This window comes from Lagenorhynchus albirostris, chromosome 9 (genome assembly GCF_949774975.1).
Source record: "Lagenorhynchus albirostris chromosome 9, mLagAlb1.1, whole genome shotgun sequence".
NCBI lineage: Eukaryota > Metazoa > Chordata > Mammalia > Artiodactyla > Delphinidae > Lagenorhynchus > Lagenorhynchus albirostris.
Window position 1 is genome coordinate 22,047,017 of NC_083103.1, and position 18,135 is coordinate 22,065,151.

The 18,135-nt window shown below is 39.8% G+C and overlaps 1 protein-coding gene across 2 annotated transcripts in view; it reads right to left on the reverse strand.

Moving 5' to 3' along the window:
- Window positions 1-6,553: 6,553 nt before the first annotated feature.
- Window positions 6,554-18,135, reverse strand: part of IFTAP (intraflagellar transport associated protein) — a 59,344-nt gene continuing 47,762 nt past the window's right edge. For both annotated transcript variants that reach the window (XM_060157725.1, XM_060157726.1), the window contains exons 6-7: window positions 14,832-14,971; window positions 6,554-6,791 (exon numbers count right to left, since the gene is read on the reverse strand). In XM_060157725.1, the coding sequence (XP_060013708.1) occupies window positions 6,633-6,791; window positions 14,832-14,971 (299 nt within the window). In that variant the 3' untranslated portion in view covers window positions 6,554-6,632. The remainder of the gene's footprint in view (window positions 6,792-14,831; window positions 14,972-18,135) is intronic.

The window sequence follows — 18,135 nt, forward strand, 5'->3', positions numbered from 1 at the left end:
CCTAATGCATCACTTCCCTCTCTCAGTGTTAGGGATCCCAGAGCTTACCTAGCCTCCACTTGTTCACACCCGACGCTTTCTACAACACGCTGGGAATACCCAAGTCCCTCTTGGAATCTCCACCTCTTACGGCTCATTCATTCAGCATCATGAACACAAGTGCTTCCCATCAAGGGGTGCCATGCTCATCCTTATCAAGGATGAGATGGTACCTTCACTCTCTCAGTTCTAATCGTCTAGCCCTGATGCAGCTCTGGCATGCTGTCCTGATCACTCTGGATGTGGTTTCTTGGTGTGTGTTTGCTTTTCATGGAACTGGCTTTACTATTTAGCAGATTTAAAAATAATACAAAATTCAAAAAAGAAAATAATACACACCTTGCAATAAAAACGTGGAAGATAAAGTTGAGGAAAATCTCAGAGAACAGAGCAAAAGGAAAGAAAACAGAAGAGAGTACGAAAACATTGTAGTAGCATCTAAGAAGTTCAATATCCAAAAAGCGAACATTCTAGAAAGAAAGAAAAGAGGAAATGGAAGGAAGCAAGTCATCAAAAAATAATTCAAGACAATTTCCCAGGACTAAGGATGTAGCTTTCCCGACTAAAAGGCTACTGAGTGCCCAGGACAAAAAATTAAAATAGACATGTGTCAACACAGATCATTGTAAATTTTCAGAATACTGGGGATAACCAAATCATAGAAACTTCCAGAGAGAGAACAATATAACCTGGCACACACGTCCCTCCAGTGGAGTCTTCCCCCAATACAATACAGCCCTACCCCCTTTCCACCATCTCCCCCCGAATGGAAGTCAGATTATGTCTCTCCTCTGTTTAAAAACCTCTTGTGGCTTACATGACACTCAAAATAAATAAAAGTGTAATGAAAATGAGGGAATTAGGCTTTAAGACCACCTCTAAAATGTGATGACTCTTATGAACATTAACATTTTTGAATGAATGGTAAAGGCTTCTGCTTTACAGACAGCTACCAAAATGGAATTTTTCTCCTTCCTACCTCACTCTTGAAGTTCGGTTTTCTTTTTCCCTTTCCAGTTTTCCTTTAGTCATCAGTCCACACTTTTTAATGTAGAATGTTGGCAATATCAGTATTGTATCACAGGGATAGGGTTTTTAATGCTAAGAAGTCATAACAAGGTTTCAAAAGAACAATTGAGAAGCGGGTCAAGTTTCCATGTGAACCAAGAGTCTCTCAATTTTCCATGGAGTTACGGCAAGGAAAAGAAGGAACAGATTGGATGGAACAGTTCAAGCCAATCAGGTGAGGCTTCCCAAATTTGCATGGGCCACCGGATTGTCATGAGTCTAAGAAGTAAGAATATATACCAAAAGTGCTCAGTACATGTCTAACTAAACTGAATCAATGAAATGGACCTCTGGGTTCTTCAAACTAATAAGCTCATACTTTAGGTGTGATTCATTCAGTAAATATTTATTGAACACCTACTTTATTGCAGGTCCTTTTCAGGTGTTGGGGACACAGCAATAAAAAGACAGAGGAGGTCCATGCCCTCTTGCAGTTTATGATCTAATGGGAGAGTCAGATAAGACACAGACAAGGTAAGATAATGGGATAAACCGGGAAGGAGTGAAGGTTGTAAGAACGGGATTAGATAGGGTGATCAAGAGAGAGACTGGGGAGACACATTTCACCTGAGACCTGAATAATGAGAAGGACCCAGCTACACCAAGACTTGGGAAGGCCAATCAGAAAGAAGAGTGCGAGCAAAGGTCCTAAGGTGGAAACAAGGTGGAGTGCTTGAAAAACAAAAAAGAATATGAACTTGTTAGAACATAATAAAAAATGAGGAAGAAGGTACAAGATGAGATTGGAGAGGTAAGTAGGGGCCATAGGGTGTAAGGGCTGGGTAGGCCAGGGTGAAAAGTATCGATTTCTCTTCCACATATGGAGAAATATTTTTCTAGGAAATTCTAAGATTGTCTCTTTCATGTCATTTCCCATGCTATTGTACTCAGGTACCTTCAACCTCCAAGAAACAAGCCCATGAAATGAAAATTTTTTGTGTCTTTTTCATATTTTAATTCATCCACACAATTACCTAGCACATAAGGAAAATTTATTCTTTTAAATGAGGATACAGCTCTATCTCATTCAAGGGAAAAGAAATTTCTTGATGAAGGAATCAAGGAAGTTCAATATCAGGTCTAAGTATTTCTTCTTCTTGTGCAAAACTCCCCATAAGATGGATGCTGAAGGAATAAGATTGCTTGGTGTGCCACCACACTGAACAAGCTAGGGCTGGTACTGCAGGCTTGGAGTGAAATTTTCTCCATTCAAGTTTGTTCATGTTGTAACTGCTACCTTATTTCAAGATACTCTTTTTTTCTTCCCTCCCATTTTGGTGTATACATGCAGGAGCTTCTCCTTATCTTCTACTCTTTCTTATACTCAATGCCACTACCTAATCCGGGTAAGCATTATCTATGAATACAAGCTCAGGCTTCTTCTAAAGGTACTTGGTTAGCGTTTGCCAGCCAACGTAAAATAAACCATTCACATCGATTCAAGGGACCCATAAAGCTGAAAGTCATAGAGGAATATTTGCTAGTTAGGGGAAGAGTAATGGTACGGTTGAGACAAAACTATTTCATTCAAAGGCCTTAAGGGACCCATTTTCCAGTGTCACTTTTGCTGTAATGCACAATTGCCCCAAATAATGTAGGAATCAAAAATTTCCAAAGCGGGGGACTTCCCTGGTGGCGCAGTGGTGAAGAATCTGCCTGCCAATGCAGGGGACACGGGTTCCAGCCCTGGTCCGGGAACATCCCACATGCCACGGAGCAACTAAGCCTGTGCACAACTACAGAGCCTACGCTCTAGAGCCCATGAGCCACAGCTACCGAGCACACATGCCACAACTACTGAAGCCCGCGCACCTAAAGCCTGTGCTCCACAAGAGAAGCCACCGCAATGAGAAGCCTGCACACCGCAACGAAGACCCAATGCACCCAAAAATAAATAAATAAAATTTATTTTTAAAAATTTCCAAAAGGAATGAAGCCAATAATACACCAACTCTACAGATAGAATGCTCTACAGTAACATTCACCTGCCATCTACCCTGCCTAGTTAATGGAATACTCCGCCAAAGTGTAATTCTTTTTGAATACTTAGTTTTGTTTCTTCTATTATAAAACTATTTAAGTACATAGAATTGGGATGCCTTAAAAATGGTGAAGTCTTTCTTCATCTAAAATACCAAAGTGCTATGTGTATATATATTGAGTCAAAAGAGATCCTCTGGTCTTATGAACAATTATGTCACAATGCAGTTGTCTCCTCAAGTCAGCATGTGTGTATAGATTGCATGCTAAAATCTTGTTTTAACCTCACAGTTGCTCCCTTGTCCCCTCATTGCATCAATCAAAAATCCTTGCTAGTTCTACATCCAAATCTCTAATCAAATCCATACCTTCCACATCCACTTACACTGCCTTAATTCTGGCTCTTATCTCCCACACAAACTATTCTAATAGCCTCCAATCAAAAAGTCCTACTGATTCTTCCTGGCCAGCCTCAAATGTCACCTCCTCTTTGAAGATTCTCCAGCTCTCCAAGGCATAATTTAATAACTCCAACTTGCTTTGCGCGTACCTCTTAGTACACATTATGCTTACAAAACTCATTACACTCTACAGCAGTGCTGTCAAATAAAAATACACAAGCCACACGTGTAATTTTAAATGTTCTAGTAGCCTCATTAAAAAGGTAAAAAGAAATTGGTAATTTTTAATAATATATTTTATTTAACCAGATAGACCCAAAATATTATCATTTCAACATGTAATCAATATAAAAACAAGAGTCTATAATTTTTCATATTAATTCTCTGAAATCCAATGTGCATTTTACATTTATAGCATATTTTAGACACTAAGTTGTCATCAAAAGTAAATGATCTGTATTTAGATGTCATAAAATTTACAACTGAAAAAGCAGATTCACATACCCAAGTTGTTCCAAATGGACTTGAGAGTTTTATAATAAGTGCATCAAATATCAACTTTATATTTTAAATGAAAATAAAATTAACATTTAAAAATCAGTTCCTCAGTCACACTAGTGGCTAGTGGCTATGATGTTGGACAGTGCAACTCTACCATAATTATTTTATACATTTGTCTTCCCCACTATGTCAGACCATGTCTAATTTACTTGTATCCTCCCCATTGCCTAGCATAGGCAGCTCTACCATAATTATTTGTTTATACATTTGTCTTCCCCACTATGTCAGACCATGTCTAATTTACTTGTATCCTCCCCATTGCCTAGCATAGGCTTGGCACATAAATGGTGTTTTGTGAAAGTCTTTTGACTAGACAAAGAAAAATAGATGTGGAAACCACCTGACTACAGCAATATTAAATCAAGAGCGTTTTTTGTAAGGAATATAAATGGCACTTTTTATGAATATATACACACACACAAGCACAGGCCTGTATGAAAACTAATTAAGACTAAGTACATTTGAAATTGGTGCAGCTGGTATGGAAAACAGTATGGTGGTTCCTCAAAAAACGAAAAATAGAGTTGCCACATGATCCTGAAATCCCACTCCTGGGCCTATATCTAGACAAAATTATAATTCAAAAGGATACACGCATCGCAACGTTCACAGCAGTACCATTGACAATAGCCAAGATATGGAAACAGCCTAAATGTCTATCAACAGATGAATAAAGAAGATATGGTATATATATATATATATATATATATATATATATATAATGGAATACTACTCAGCCATAAAAAAGAATGAAGTAATGTCATCTGCAGCAACAATGGATGGACCTAGAGATTATCATACTAAGTGAACCAAGTCAGAAAGAGAAAGACAAATAACCATATGATATCACTTATATGTGGAATCTAATATATGACACAAATGAACTTATCTAGGAAACAGAAACAGACTCACAGACATAGACAACAGACTTGTGGTTGCCAGGGTGTTGGGGGGGGCAGGGGAGGAATGGATGGGGAGTTTGGGATTAGCAGATGCAAACTATTATATACAGCAGCAGTCCCCAACATTTTTGGCACCAGGGACCAGTTTCATGGAAGACAATTTTTCCACAGACTAGGATGGGAGCGGATGGTTTTGGGATGATTCAAGCACATTACATTTATTGTGCACTTTATTTCTGCTATTATTACATTGTAATATATAATGAAATAATTATACAACTCACCATAATGCAGAACCAGTGGGAGCCCTGAGCTTGTTTTCACTTGCCACTCACTGATAGGGTTTTGATATGAGTCTGCAAGCAATTGATTTATTATGGTCTCTGTGCAGTCAAACCTCTCCGCTAATGATAATCTGTATTTGCAGCCGCTCCCCAGTGCTGGCATCACCGCCTCAGCTCCACCCCAGATCATCAGGCATTAGATTCTCATAAGGAGCTCACAACCTAGACCCCTCGTGTGTGCAGTTCACAGTAGGGTTTGCGCTCCTATGAGAATCTAATGCCGCCGCTGATCTGACAGGAGGCAGAGCTCAGGCGATAATGCGAGCGATGGGGAGCGGCTGTAAATACAGATGAAGCTTTGTTTGCTCACCTGCCCACTGTTCACTTCCTGCTGTGCGGCCCGGATCCTAACAGGCCACAGATGGATACTGGTCCATGGCCCGGGGGTTGGGGACCCCTGATATACAGAATGGATAAGCAAGGTCCTACTATATAGCACAGGGAACGATATTCAGTATCCTATAATAAACCATAATGGAAAAGAAAAAATAGAAATAAAATATATACAGTCAAAGAAAAAAAAGACTAAGTACATTTGATGTTACTGATTCCTTCAATGATAAAAGTTACTTCGTACACACTATTCCCCCTTCGTCTGTGCCTTCACCACTTTTTCTCCTCCCTTTAAAGCACTCGTGGGTATTTTACACAATTAGCACTTCCTAATAGTTTCTACATTCTCTAGTTGTCTTCTCTATCCGTGCCTTGCCTTCTCAAATGATACTGTAAACTTCTGGAAATAGAGATCATTCCTTGTACTTTGTAACTTTCCTCACACATGGCTGAACAGCAATAACAAAGTGCAAGAATTTAATATATGACATATAATCAATTCTCAGACGCTTTCTTTTTCAGTAAAGTCTTTTCCCAATCAATCCTAGACGCCCAACCTCTCAGCACTCACATTCATACCACTATCTCTGGACACCTGAGACCATGACCTATCACATAGTCAGTTCTTTGTGTTTTGCATGTTCAATTGCCCTTCCTCCCCAAGGAGGCGGGATGAAATTTCCAGTCTTTGTTACAATACCCCACATTACCTAGTTTCCGCACTCTCATCAGATGGACCCTTCTGTAGGCACTGCTTCCTGTCCCCATTTGCCACCTCCATCTCCCCCGACCAGCCATGGATGCAGCCATGTGACAGAAGAGAACTCTGTAAGGGTAGAGTCTCATAAAACCCTGAAAAGTTTCATCTCCCTACTGACAAATAACTCTGATAAATCAACGCACACACAAATTTCCACAAAAGGGATTATAGTAGGTATATATTTTATTCTAATGTCGCTCGAATAAGAACAAAATAAAAATAAACACGAAGATGTCTTGGTGGATCAGTCCCGGGGTTTCTCTAAGTCTGTGCTCTTTCTCCTTTGCTTGCATAGCTCTTTGATGGTATCTACCTCTGCAGGAGTGAACTTGGGGGTTAGCATCACAGCGTCATAATCAAATTCTTCATCAAGTGAGAAGGGCCGAACTTCACCTCCGACTATCTATAAAAGGTAACAAAGGAGGAAAATAACATATAATCATTGTAAATGAAGATAAAGTTGAAAACATAAACTCTCTATTAATATTTAATTAAACTTTTTTTAGAGTTCAGCACTCTGAGCTGATTAAGCTGATTTAAGTAAAGGAATAAATTCAATTATTCAATTTGACCTAATTTAAGCCTCTTAATATGCCCCATTTGTACCATCCTGCATCTGAATGAATATCATTAACTAATTCTGCCCACGGCAAGAAGAATCAGAAAGTCTCTCTTGCACACATTCATTACATTTTTACCATTTGTAGTGTTAGGGCTACAGGCATATGGAAAAACTAAGAGTTATATTCAAATGTGAGAAAATATACCTTAAGATTTTGGTCAACCTTAAGGACACTTTTACCATTTACTAAAAAAGACCTGTAGCAATAAAACATCATTTTCAAAGATAAAAATACTCTCTGCTTAATATACTTACTTCTTCAGATAATACTTGGGCCAATAGCAGCAGGAATTAAAACACATAGTAGCACCCTAAATTAAAAAGTAGCACCCTAAATTAAAAATTAAAATTAAATTAAAAAGCATCCTTTCTTCCTACCAAGAATTTTTTAAATATTACAGAATTTATCTGCAACTCAGAGTAGCTGCAAAGAGATGTAATAATTTTGTATCTACTTATTCATAATCTAAGACTTCCTAAAGGAAGGTAGATTAAAAAAAGCATATTTTCCAATAAACAAAAGAGATTTAATGCCTTAAATCTCACTGTATCACCCCTTAAAAGGCCTCTCCAAAAGCAAATGGTGTGTGATACAGTGAAATCACCCAGCACCTCTGTGTCGCTCTCTATTATGTATGGTGATGCTGAAATAATTGAAAAGGATGGCTTATGCAAGAATGAAAAAAATGCCCTGAAGCTATAATCAGCTTTCAATAGTCTTGCATGGAAAATGATCTCATTTAGTGGCTTTTGCAATGTTCTTGAAAATGGAGCATCTAGCTCAGCAACTGTGTACTGTTACCAAAGGTGCAAAAAAACAAAACAAAACACCCCAAAACATGAAAAGTAGATATCTCCTATCTGTTTAGCAAGCTGCATCTTGTAGTTGGGTGTGCAGTGCTAATAGCAAACACCCAGCCATCTATCATCCTTTCTCGGTAAAACCAGCACGAGAACAAATTTCAGAGACTTGCTCACTTCCTCTTTGTTAGAAAGTGTCTGTGTGCTTTCCTGACAAAGGTAATGATGGGAGCTGCCACCGAGTGAGTCCCCACCACGCGCCAGCCCCAGTACTAGGAACCGTGCAGGCATTAGCAGTAATCTTCAAACAACCCATCTTACAAAGCTCTGAAAGGTTAAGTAACTTGCCAAGGCTACACAGTTAGTAAGGAAGAGAAGCAAGATTTGAATCCCGGGCGACCTGTAGATAAAGCTTCACCTTCGCAACAAAAAACACCAGTAAAGATCGACCTTGAAGTTTTCACTAAGCCGAGTCATAGCTCTTTGGGAGAAAAGATATTTTCTAAATAAGCTAAAAAATTCTCACAGCCTATCATAAAAAAATGCACTCAAAAAAAAAAAGAGAAAAAAAAAATGCACTCGAGGATCCACATAATACCATGACTATCTTTAAAAGAGCAGCTGTACCCTGGAAGCGACTCAGTCTGCCGAGTGGCTAATCTGTCCATTTAGGTCACTTTCTGAAGATTAAATTTATTGTCACCACAAAGTGACAGTGGGGGTAATATGGCTAAGACCAGCTCAAATGAAGAAACACAGACACAAGGACACAGTATGCTCATTTCCTGAACAGAAGCATCCTCGCCGTCTCTAACTCTATCCAGCAGTAAGCGCTGAGGTTTGCAGGCCTGGTCCTGGCAGAAGACGAGAAAGAGCCCCCTCTCTGCCAGTGCTTCGGTCTGAAGGGATTCTTACTGCCCGTGGACACCTGGTTGAAGACCTGCCATCCACATGTCCACCAAGTTTCAGGCTGCCCATTGCACTAGGACTTTGAACCCTATCCTGAGGTCTCTAAAACCTGCCTAGACCTTACTAGCCACTCTCACTAGATGCGGCCACTTTGCCTTCACCCAGCTCCCTCTGAGGCTGGAAAGCAGGTTCAAATTAGACAAATCCCTTTGTTGAGCTAAAATCCCAGCGAGACCATCATACCATCCTCCCCGCTCCCTCATCCAGCCCGAGCAACCCTCACACGCCCACCTCCCTGCCCTCTACGTGTTCACTCCGTAAACACTCACTGAGTGCTTAATGTGAATTAGATACCGGGAACACAAGGATGAAAAGAAGCAAAATCTGTGCCCACGAGGTTTCATAACTTCAGGGAGAAGACGGAAGTAAATGAGTGATTTCATTATCATGCTCCATGCTCCCCAACAGAGGGATGCAAAAAGGGCTAAAGGAGCACAGAGGGTAAAGTGCTGAAGCTTAACTTAGCCTCAGCTGAGTGTGGCCACTCTCCAGAAAATCCTACTCACCTCCCCACTCATCACCCCACTCAGGACCCACCTTTTATCAGCAACGCAGACAGACTAAGGCTTGTATGTTGAACTTCCAGACTCTCTGACGAGGGCTGACTCCTGTGACCAAGTTAGTCCTTTCTCCCAGATAGGGTCCAACCCACCACCTTCTTACTCCTCTCCCTTCCCCACGGTCCCCATACACCTTTCGGCCGTAATATCCAACAGTATGGAACGTAATATCCAACAGTATAGAAATTTATCCTTAAGTGAAAAGTTTTTTATTTTCCTTTAAGTTCTTTTTCATACACTGAAATTTTTCTCTATTGTGGAGCATGATTTCCTTCATCAGTCATTTGTTATTAACCGAAACAGCAACGAGAAATAAGTTTCTAGCTAGCCAATAAACATATGAGGCCAACACAATAATTATTCATTTACAATACACTTAAAAATATAAAAATATACTTATAAATGTCTTCACTTAGAAACTGAGTTATTAACAGCAGCTATCATTGTTAGATTAGTTCCTTAGGCAATCAGTTAAATGCTGAAATATAAAAGCAAGAAACGAAGAATAATAATAATTTCATATCTGCAATGCCAAAATATGATACTCAAGACCTTTTAAAACATCTTGGGGGTATCACTGTCTCTCTATACTGCAAGGTGGCCAGTACATCTCTGGATCAAAATGTCAGAGGAATAGTCTCCTGCAATCATTCAGATATATTCCATTCTTTCCACAAAAGTTTATTAAAATCTAGGCACTGTGTAGGTGCTGAGGATACAAAGATGCAGACTTGTATGAAATCACAGAGAAATGAGATAGACACATCAACAGATCATTGTAGTAAAATGTAGTAAGTACACATGGTATAGTTAGAAGGTGACAGGAACAGAGAAGGAACACCTAACCCAGCCCAGGTTGGAAGGCACTGGGAAGGATTCAGAGGAGGCTTTCTGGAAGAGGTGCTGTCTAAGCAGAATCTTCAAGGGTAATATTATTTAACAAGGTTGAGGGAAGACGAGCTTTGCAGACAAAAGCAGGTCTCATGAACAGGCCAAGTCAGAAACACACAAATTTCACATATGTGTATCTGCGAGTAGTTCAGTGTTGTCAGAGCAGAAAATGTCAGGTAGAGAGTGGCAAGAGACGAAGATGGTGCCAGATCATGGCAGGTCTTATATGCTACTTTTCCCAGAGATGAAGAAAAGTTGCTGAAGGATTTTTTGAAAGCAGGTAGATACTTGGTATCTGTGCATTTCGAATAAATTCCTTCCTTCATTCAAATGTTAACTGAGCACCTACAATGAGACACAGGCGTGCAGAGAACAGGAGGAGACCCTGAGCTCTTGGAGGGTACATCAAGAAAGATCACTCTGAAGACGGAACAGAGGGTAGATTGGGAGTCAGGAGACTAGCCAGGAGCCTGCTGAAGCAGTCCAGACAAGATAATGAGAACAGGGCATTGAGAGCAGATATTTTAAAATATTAGAAAGTGAAATTAACAGCACTTGATGACTGATTTGGATATGGAAGGGAAGCTCAGTTTTTAACATGTTGATTTGAATGTACCTCAAGGAATCCAGATAGAATTGTCAACAGGCAATTGAACCCACAAACCTGAAGCTCGGCAAAAGGTCTGAAGCTGGAGATACAGATTTGGAGACATAAGCACAAAAGGTAGTAACCTATAGATGAAAACAGATCCAAGTATGCAAGTGGGAAGAGCTGTAGGTTTAGCATGGAACCCTGAGGAATACCAACTCCTAAGGGAAGCATGGAGGGAAAACCCCCAAAGGAGGCAGGGAAAGAACACTCAGAGAAATACACAAAGAATCTGAGAAGAGCTGGGAAGAGAGAACCAGTGGACCATGAGTGTCAGGGAAAATCAATGGTAAAAACCACAGTAGACAGTCCCATTAAAATAAAGACTGAAAATTGTCCATTGGGATGATTGGCAATGATAAAGTATCTTTATTCTGAATATGTCCAGGCAGGTGATTAGACCAAGGGCATTTTGCAATGAACTGAATGAGGAGTGAGGGGAAAGGAAGCAGAGTCAACTAGAGGAGTCGAGTCTGTTGGTTTCTGAAGTTTGATGAAAAGGGAGAAAAAAGACTAGACAATAGCCAAGGGGGGTCCGAGGTAAAGGGAAGGTTGTTTTTTCTTTAGTTTTCTTTCATTTCGTTAAGGATGGGAGAGACTTAAACATGTTTACACGTTGAGGGCAATGAACCAATAGAGAAGGAAAGAGACAAGGACCCTAACCATCTTATTATACCAGAAAATCACTCCCTGTAGCGAGGAAAGTTTCCTGATTATTTGTTCATTCAATACTTATTGCATGTCTCCTATCCGCAAAGCACTGAATTCGGCACTAGTTCCGAATTTTTTGCATTTTAATTAAATAACCTTATAGAGACACACACGAGTGAACGTAGGGTCTTCTAAGACAAGGGGCATATATGTAATTCAAAGTGAACCCTGATGTACACTGCAGTTCAGAACACATCACTGTGATCTTCAAAATGACAGCTTTTCAAATACTGTAAAGCTGCAGTTCTATTTATGCATTTCAGCTGTTGGCTACTGTGGCGTACTTTGGGAATTCTCTTCTTACAAGTTAGGTTCATTTTGAGGTTCTAAGATATAAGGCTCCAAGTTTTTTAGATTGCAAAATGAACTTCTGACTTATTTCAAAGAGCAGAATTCGTGCAATGGAACACCAAATCCCCTGCGACGAAACAGAAAACAACTGTGAATTAAGTTATTAACTTGTTATTTTTGCCTAAGGAGCTGAGAGAAACACGTGGATTTCAGGCGTCTAATTTCAAATCTAATTGAAATCTTTTTGTAGCCTCTGAGGGAACAGAATTTGTACACTATTAGAAAATTGCTAGTTTTCTTAAAATTGCTCACGTGATTTATTCTAAAAGGGACACTATTACAGAAGGAATCATTTTCATTCATAGTACCATGTAGGCAAATTAAAGGAAATAGAACTAATGCTCAAATCAATAATAGCAGCATTTAGCTGTAGGTTATCTTACATAGTAATATGATAAATAAACTGTCTATACAGGTGAAAAATTTCAGAGTCCCATTTTTTTTTTTTTTTTTTTTTTTGGCAGTATGCGGGCCTCTCACTGCTGTGGCCTCTCCCGTTGCGGAGCACAGGCTCTGGACGTGCAGGCTCAGCGGCCATGGCTCACGGGCCCAGCCGCTCCGCGGCATGTGGGATCCTCCCGGACCGGGGCACGAACCCGTGTCCCCTGCATCGGCAGGCGGACTCTCAACCACTGTGCCACCAGGGAAGCCCTAGAGTCCCATTTTGAATTGGAAAAACAGGCAATCTCCCATTAAAATACTACAAAAGTTTCTTCAATGACCTCTTCTATATTTTGGGAAGTAGGACAAGAACTCACAATTTTTCATCTTCTTAATGTGAATTCTTTTTGTTCAGTAAAGTTGTTCAAAACTTCCAAAATTCATCAAAATAGAGTAACTACGGCAAGAAGTTATTCACAAAGGGAAAGTGGAAGGCTCTTGAAAAACGTTTGACTGTAAGGAGGAAATGCACATGTATAAAAGCGCGATAAAATTAGGAAAAAAATGGGTCCAGTCCATATCAGGAAGTTACGGATTCTCATTAGGCAATTAAGAGGAAGTCAGGACATCCAGGATAAGTTTCATCTTTTGAGATTGACATCACAGAAAGCAACTACCATCTCTCACCCAAAACAGCCCGTTGCATGTGCTGGAAATTGGTGATTATGTTCTTTTACCTACATTGGGTATTTTAAAATAAGATTAATACTATTAAACCAAGGCAGAGTTGGTGTGATATTGTGACTCTAGACATTCTGAAACATTTCTCTAACAAATAGTGGTTAGAAGTTAAAATCCCACCCAAAATATTACTCTGGATCTTTAAAGAGCAGCAAATTATTCATCTATGTCTCATTTTTGCCAACACAAAAATTGTTCATATCATTTTGATTCAAACATTGAAAACTGTTCACATTCTCTGGGAAGAAATTTATACTCCTTTTAAAGATACAACAATACACAGGGTTTTAACTGGCATTTTACTGGCTATATGATTGATTCCAGAAATCATTCTTTTTTTTTTTAACCCATCAACTAAAACCATTTTGTAACAATTTCTATAAGGTGCCACTGACCACTGACTGGTCCAATAATTTGTATGGTCACAACTGAAGTCAAGAACATGAACAAGTCTTTAAAAGAAACTGATTCCTGCTAGAAATCACCTTGTAATTATAGTTTCTTAATATTCAGGGAAAGCAATCTATAATTCAAAAAGCACGTTGAAAAGTGGCTATCTCCGCAAGTTTATCTGGTAAACAATTTGGGGTTTAATATAAGTCTGCAAGCATCCTAGATAGACTTCTGTGATGTCAGTGAACAAAAGTTCTATGAGAAAAGGGCAATTTAAAATTGAAATGTGTGGATTACTTCTGATTGAATGACTGCTTCCATAACATCAAGTGACAAGACTAGTACCCAAACAACTAAATAATCACGAAACACCCTAGTGTTTTTATTAGGAAGCAATAATAAAGAGCCCTTAACAACTTCCTGTGCCCGATCCCCTTTCATGCTAGAGTAATAAAGGTGATAAAGGTCACTACCCAGCACCATCAGCAGCCTTGGTTGGCACATGCTTGTTAAGTATATGTAGATGAGTTGCAAATGATGGTGAAAGATGGCTTTCAAGTTGTGCATTTGGGGGCGTTAACATGTGGCAGATTCCATTCTCCTGTGCTGGTGAAGCGCATGTCTAGATGACATTTCCCAGCCTCCCCAGTGACCGGATAGGAACATGTGACTAAGTGGTTGCCAATGGAATGTGAGCAGAGATGAAGGGCCCTGAGTCCTAAGCCTTGGGGGAACTTGCTGCCCCCACATTCTCATCCCTTGCCCCTGCAGGTAGGACAGTGACCTGACTTGGAATATGCACATGAGGACAATGTCCTGAGGTTCAGTGGAGATCCAGAGAGAAGGAACCTGGGCCCTGGTAACCCCAGGGAACAGAAGCACCTGCTCATTTTAAAGGCTCTCTACAGACTGCCACATGAGAGAAATAAACTTCTGTCTCCTTTCAGCCACTGATTTATTGTTGGGATTGCCTACTATAGCAGCCTGGCCTTACCTTAACTAATGCAAAATGTTTTTAGGACCTTGGAAACAATAATAAAAAGAAAAGTGGCCAGTGCAGACTAAAAGAGATAAGAAAACTTTCCATCCTTTATCTTGCGGAGTCCCCAAGTAGCATTGTCCCTGTAGCATGGCGAACATCATGACACAAACAGTTTCCACGTAAAAACATAATTGCTCTCTCTGTGTGTTTAAAAGGGATTATACACATTAGAGAGAGATGGCAGTGAGAGGGACCCAATTAAGCAACCTGAACTGTAAATCTTCCCAAATCTCAGAAAAATACAGAAGCACAAGGGTGTAGTGGCATTACTCTGAAAGGACTGGTTACAAAATCAAGGCAATTTCAAGAGGATTGAATTCCCTGTGGAGTACCTCTTCCCTTTGTTCCCCTGCTCCTTTTCCAGTGGGCCTTGGCTTCACTCCAGAGGTAAGAGGCTGGGCCACGGAAGGAAGGTAAGAAGGAACACTCATCCTCCTGTCCTGCTCCACCTCTCCTGGAAGCAGCAGCAAATCTGTCGAATACAAAATATTTCACTTGATCCCTTCACCAAGTCCACAATTGACCTAAGTCATCTAAAAGTCTATGATAGTCAAAAAAATGAGCAAATATGCTCAAGTGAAGCAGGTCCATTTCACAATGCCTGTCCTCACTTGGGAACTTGACTCAGGGATTCTCCTTTCTATAAAATAGAAGTCGTCAGTGCGTTGGCTTTTATTTTATAGTTGCAATGTTACAATCCATCCAAAAGGTCTGGGAGAAATGTTGTTTTCGGAATAACTTGATCACGCTTCTCACCCTCAACCCAATTCTACTTCTACAGGAAAATAAGTCAAGAAGATGCTACTTTTGCCTCATTTTGCCACATTTTCCTGAGGGGGTGAAGAGAAAGAAAATGGAGTGCTGATTTCATCCTGTAACAACATGGCAATATTTCAAAAAAACATATTAAAAAACAATGATGTCAGAAGGAAGGAACTTTAACTTCCAGCAGAAAAATGAAATACTCTGTCATACTCAGAACGCATGGCCCACTTCTCAACGCATGCAAACAACAACAACAATGTGTTTCCGGCTTGTTTAGCACAATCACAAGAATTCAAAAGCCAATCTTGGTTTTCTGATCGATCCATTAGAAGTGGATGTGTTTCCTTATTTTTGCACGTGTGACAGAACATCGATGCATCACAAACAACTGATGACCTTCCGCAGCTTTCTCTGAAGACAAAAACAAACAGAAGCACAACAGGATCCCTCCTCCGTCTAAGTTTTTGCAGGACCAGAAGGGCTGCAACCAATAACTTGCAGCTGGCGCAAGATGCTGCTGCCTGCTATTCAATGATGATCCTAATTAAGACACTAATTAAGTTCTCAGTGGAAGTGATTAATTAACAACAGGCATGCCTTGGTTGTTGCCAAGGGCAGCATGTATGGGGAGATAACTGAGCAGGTATTGATATTCAAAAACTGAAACTTATTTGAAATACGTGTCTCACCACTACAGCTATCACCTCCACAAAAGACATGATTACAAAATTCTTAAGACTTCAGCAACAGGGAACATGGCAAACAGCCTAGAAACTGAGCACATGGGCAGGGGGATGGTGAAGAAGGAAGTTCTACTATGATTAATTATTGAAATCATAGAATATGACCTGATTAATTAGGAGAAATAAAAACAATAATAATAGCCAGCATTTTACATGCATTAACTCCGCCAATCCTCTCAACAACTCTGTTATTTCCTCTTTTAGAGGCAATGAGCTCTAACACTGAGAGTCACCCCAGCCACCTCACTCACGGCGCCACAGCTGCAGTCTGTCCGCGGAGCCCGTGCTCCTAGCTCATGATGCCACATCATGAACTTACTTTTAAGTAAGCACTTTCACCACATATATTATTTAAAATCTATCAGATTGTACCTCCAAACTCAGGGCCAAGAAATGTCACTACGACAGCACATTAGCGTGATTAGTAAGTGTTCAGGGCATTTTACAATTTTATAACCAGAAGTAATATTTTTTAATATATATTTCTTTTTTAAATTTTCTAAAATTAACTAATTTATTTATTTTGGCTGCGTTGGGTCTTTGCTGCCGCGTGCGGGCTTTCTCTAATTGTGGGGAGCAGGGGCTACTCTTCATTGAGAGCCCAGGCTTCTCATTGTGGTGGCTTCTGTTGCGGAGCACGGGCTCTAGGCGTGTGGGCTTCAGTAATTGCAGCACGTGGGCTCAGTAGTTGTGGCGCACGGGCTTAGTTGCCCCACGGCATGTGAGATCTTCCCGGACCAGGGATCGAACCCGTGTCCCCTGAACTGGCAGGCAGATTCTTAACCACTGTGCCACCAGGGAAGTTCCAGAGAAGTAATATTTTTAAATTCAATAAGGTTGGTGGAAAAACTGCTTTCTAAAGTATTCCTTTATGAGTCCAAAGCTAACCTCCCTCACTGGTTAGGGGCCTGCCAACAAGACATGCAAGAAGAGAAAGGTTCAAGCCTCTTAATGTGAAAACCAGTATCTACCATCCCCATTGGCTGCCAGTGCAGACATCCCTTTGAGTGTGAAATCAAAATCAATTCTACTTTCAGAGCTATTTAAAATCTGATGGACAGTACTGTGCACCAAGAGGGACAACTCTGCAATTCCTTTGCTGAAACTCTTCACATCCTTCATATGTTTGCAAAGAAGGTACGGTTTTCAACAAAAATGGTTTATTTCATAAGAATTCCACTGCCATGGGTACAATTCTTTCAAAACAATATGACTCAGTATCCACTGCATTTCCCATTCCTGTCATTTGTTTCTCCAGTGTAAAGGTAAAATGCACAAACGCATAGCTGTTGGAGCCTAACATGACACTTTATATGTAGTCAATTCTCAGCACATACTTGCAGAAAGGAAATTAATTTCCTGCATCTCAACTTTTAAACTGAACGGCAAGTATGAAGAGTCTACCTATCCACAGGACATTGTGAATGATGCAAAATATGTATAGTCCTTTCCCTCAAAAACTAAATTTTTTTTTACAGGAGTAGGATTTTTATACATAAAATCAGACAATAGTCAACACAAAAATTGAACTGCTTTAACTCTAAATAGGACAGATTTATAAAAGAGTGAAACCAATATGCACACGAATAGTCTGATAAGACACAAGTTATAAAGAAGACACAAGTTATCTTTTAGCCATTTTATAATCACTGATGGGTTATTTAAATATTCATTCTCTCAGGGGGAAAATGATTGTATTCATTGATGATGGGGAATGGAATTTCTGAAGTTCTCTGCAAAGCTTTCCCAACTGAAATCTTATCTTTAAGACACTTCATCTGACCTTATTGTTTCTAAAACAATTAGTTTCCTTCTTAGCTAAATACCACCATCTTGACTGATGTGCTCTGTAGAGTTAAGGCACCTCTCGAAAACCGAATCTTGATGTTGGATGGCAAGCCTAGTTGAAAGCATTTCAACCTCTTTCTCAACTACCTGACAAGAACGTCCAACGTTTATAAACTATGTGTTTGTGCCATTTGTCTTTCTGCATTTAGCCAATGACCAGCAAGTCAAAGGCTATAATCATGTAATTTAATACAACATTAAAAAGTAAGCCATCTACCTGACATCTGATAATCTAGATAATAATATTTAGTCTGCCTGTCATATTTATAAAAATTAACCA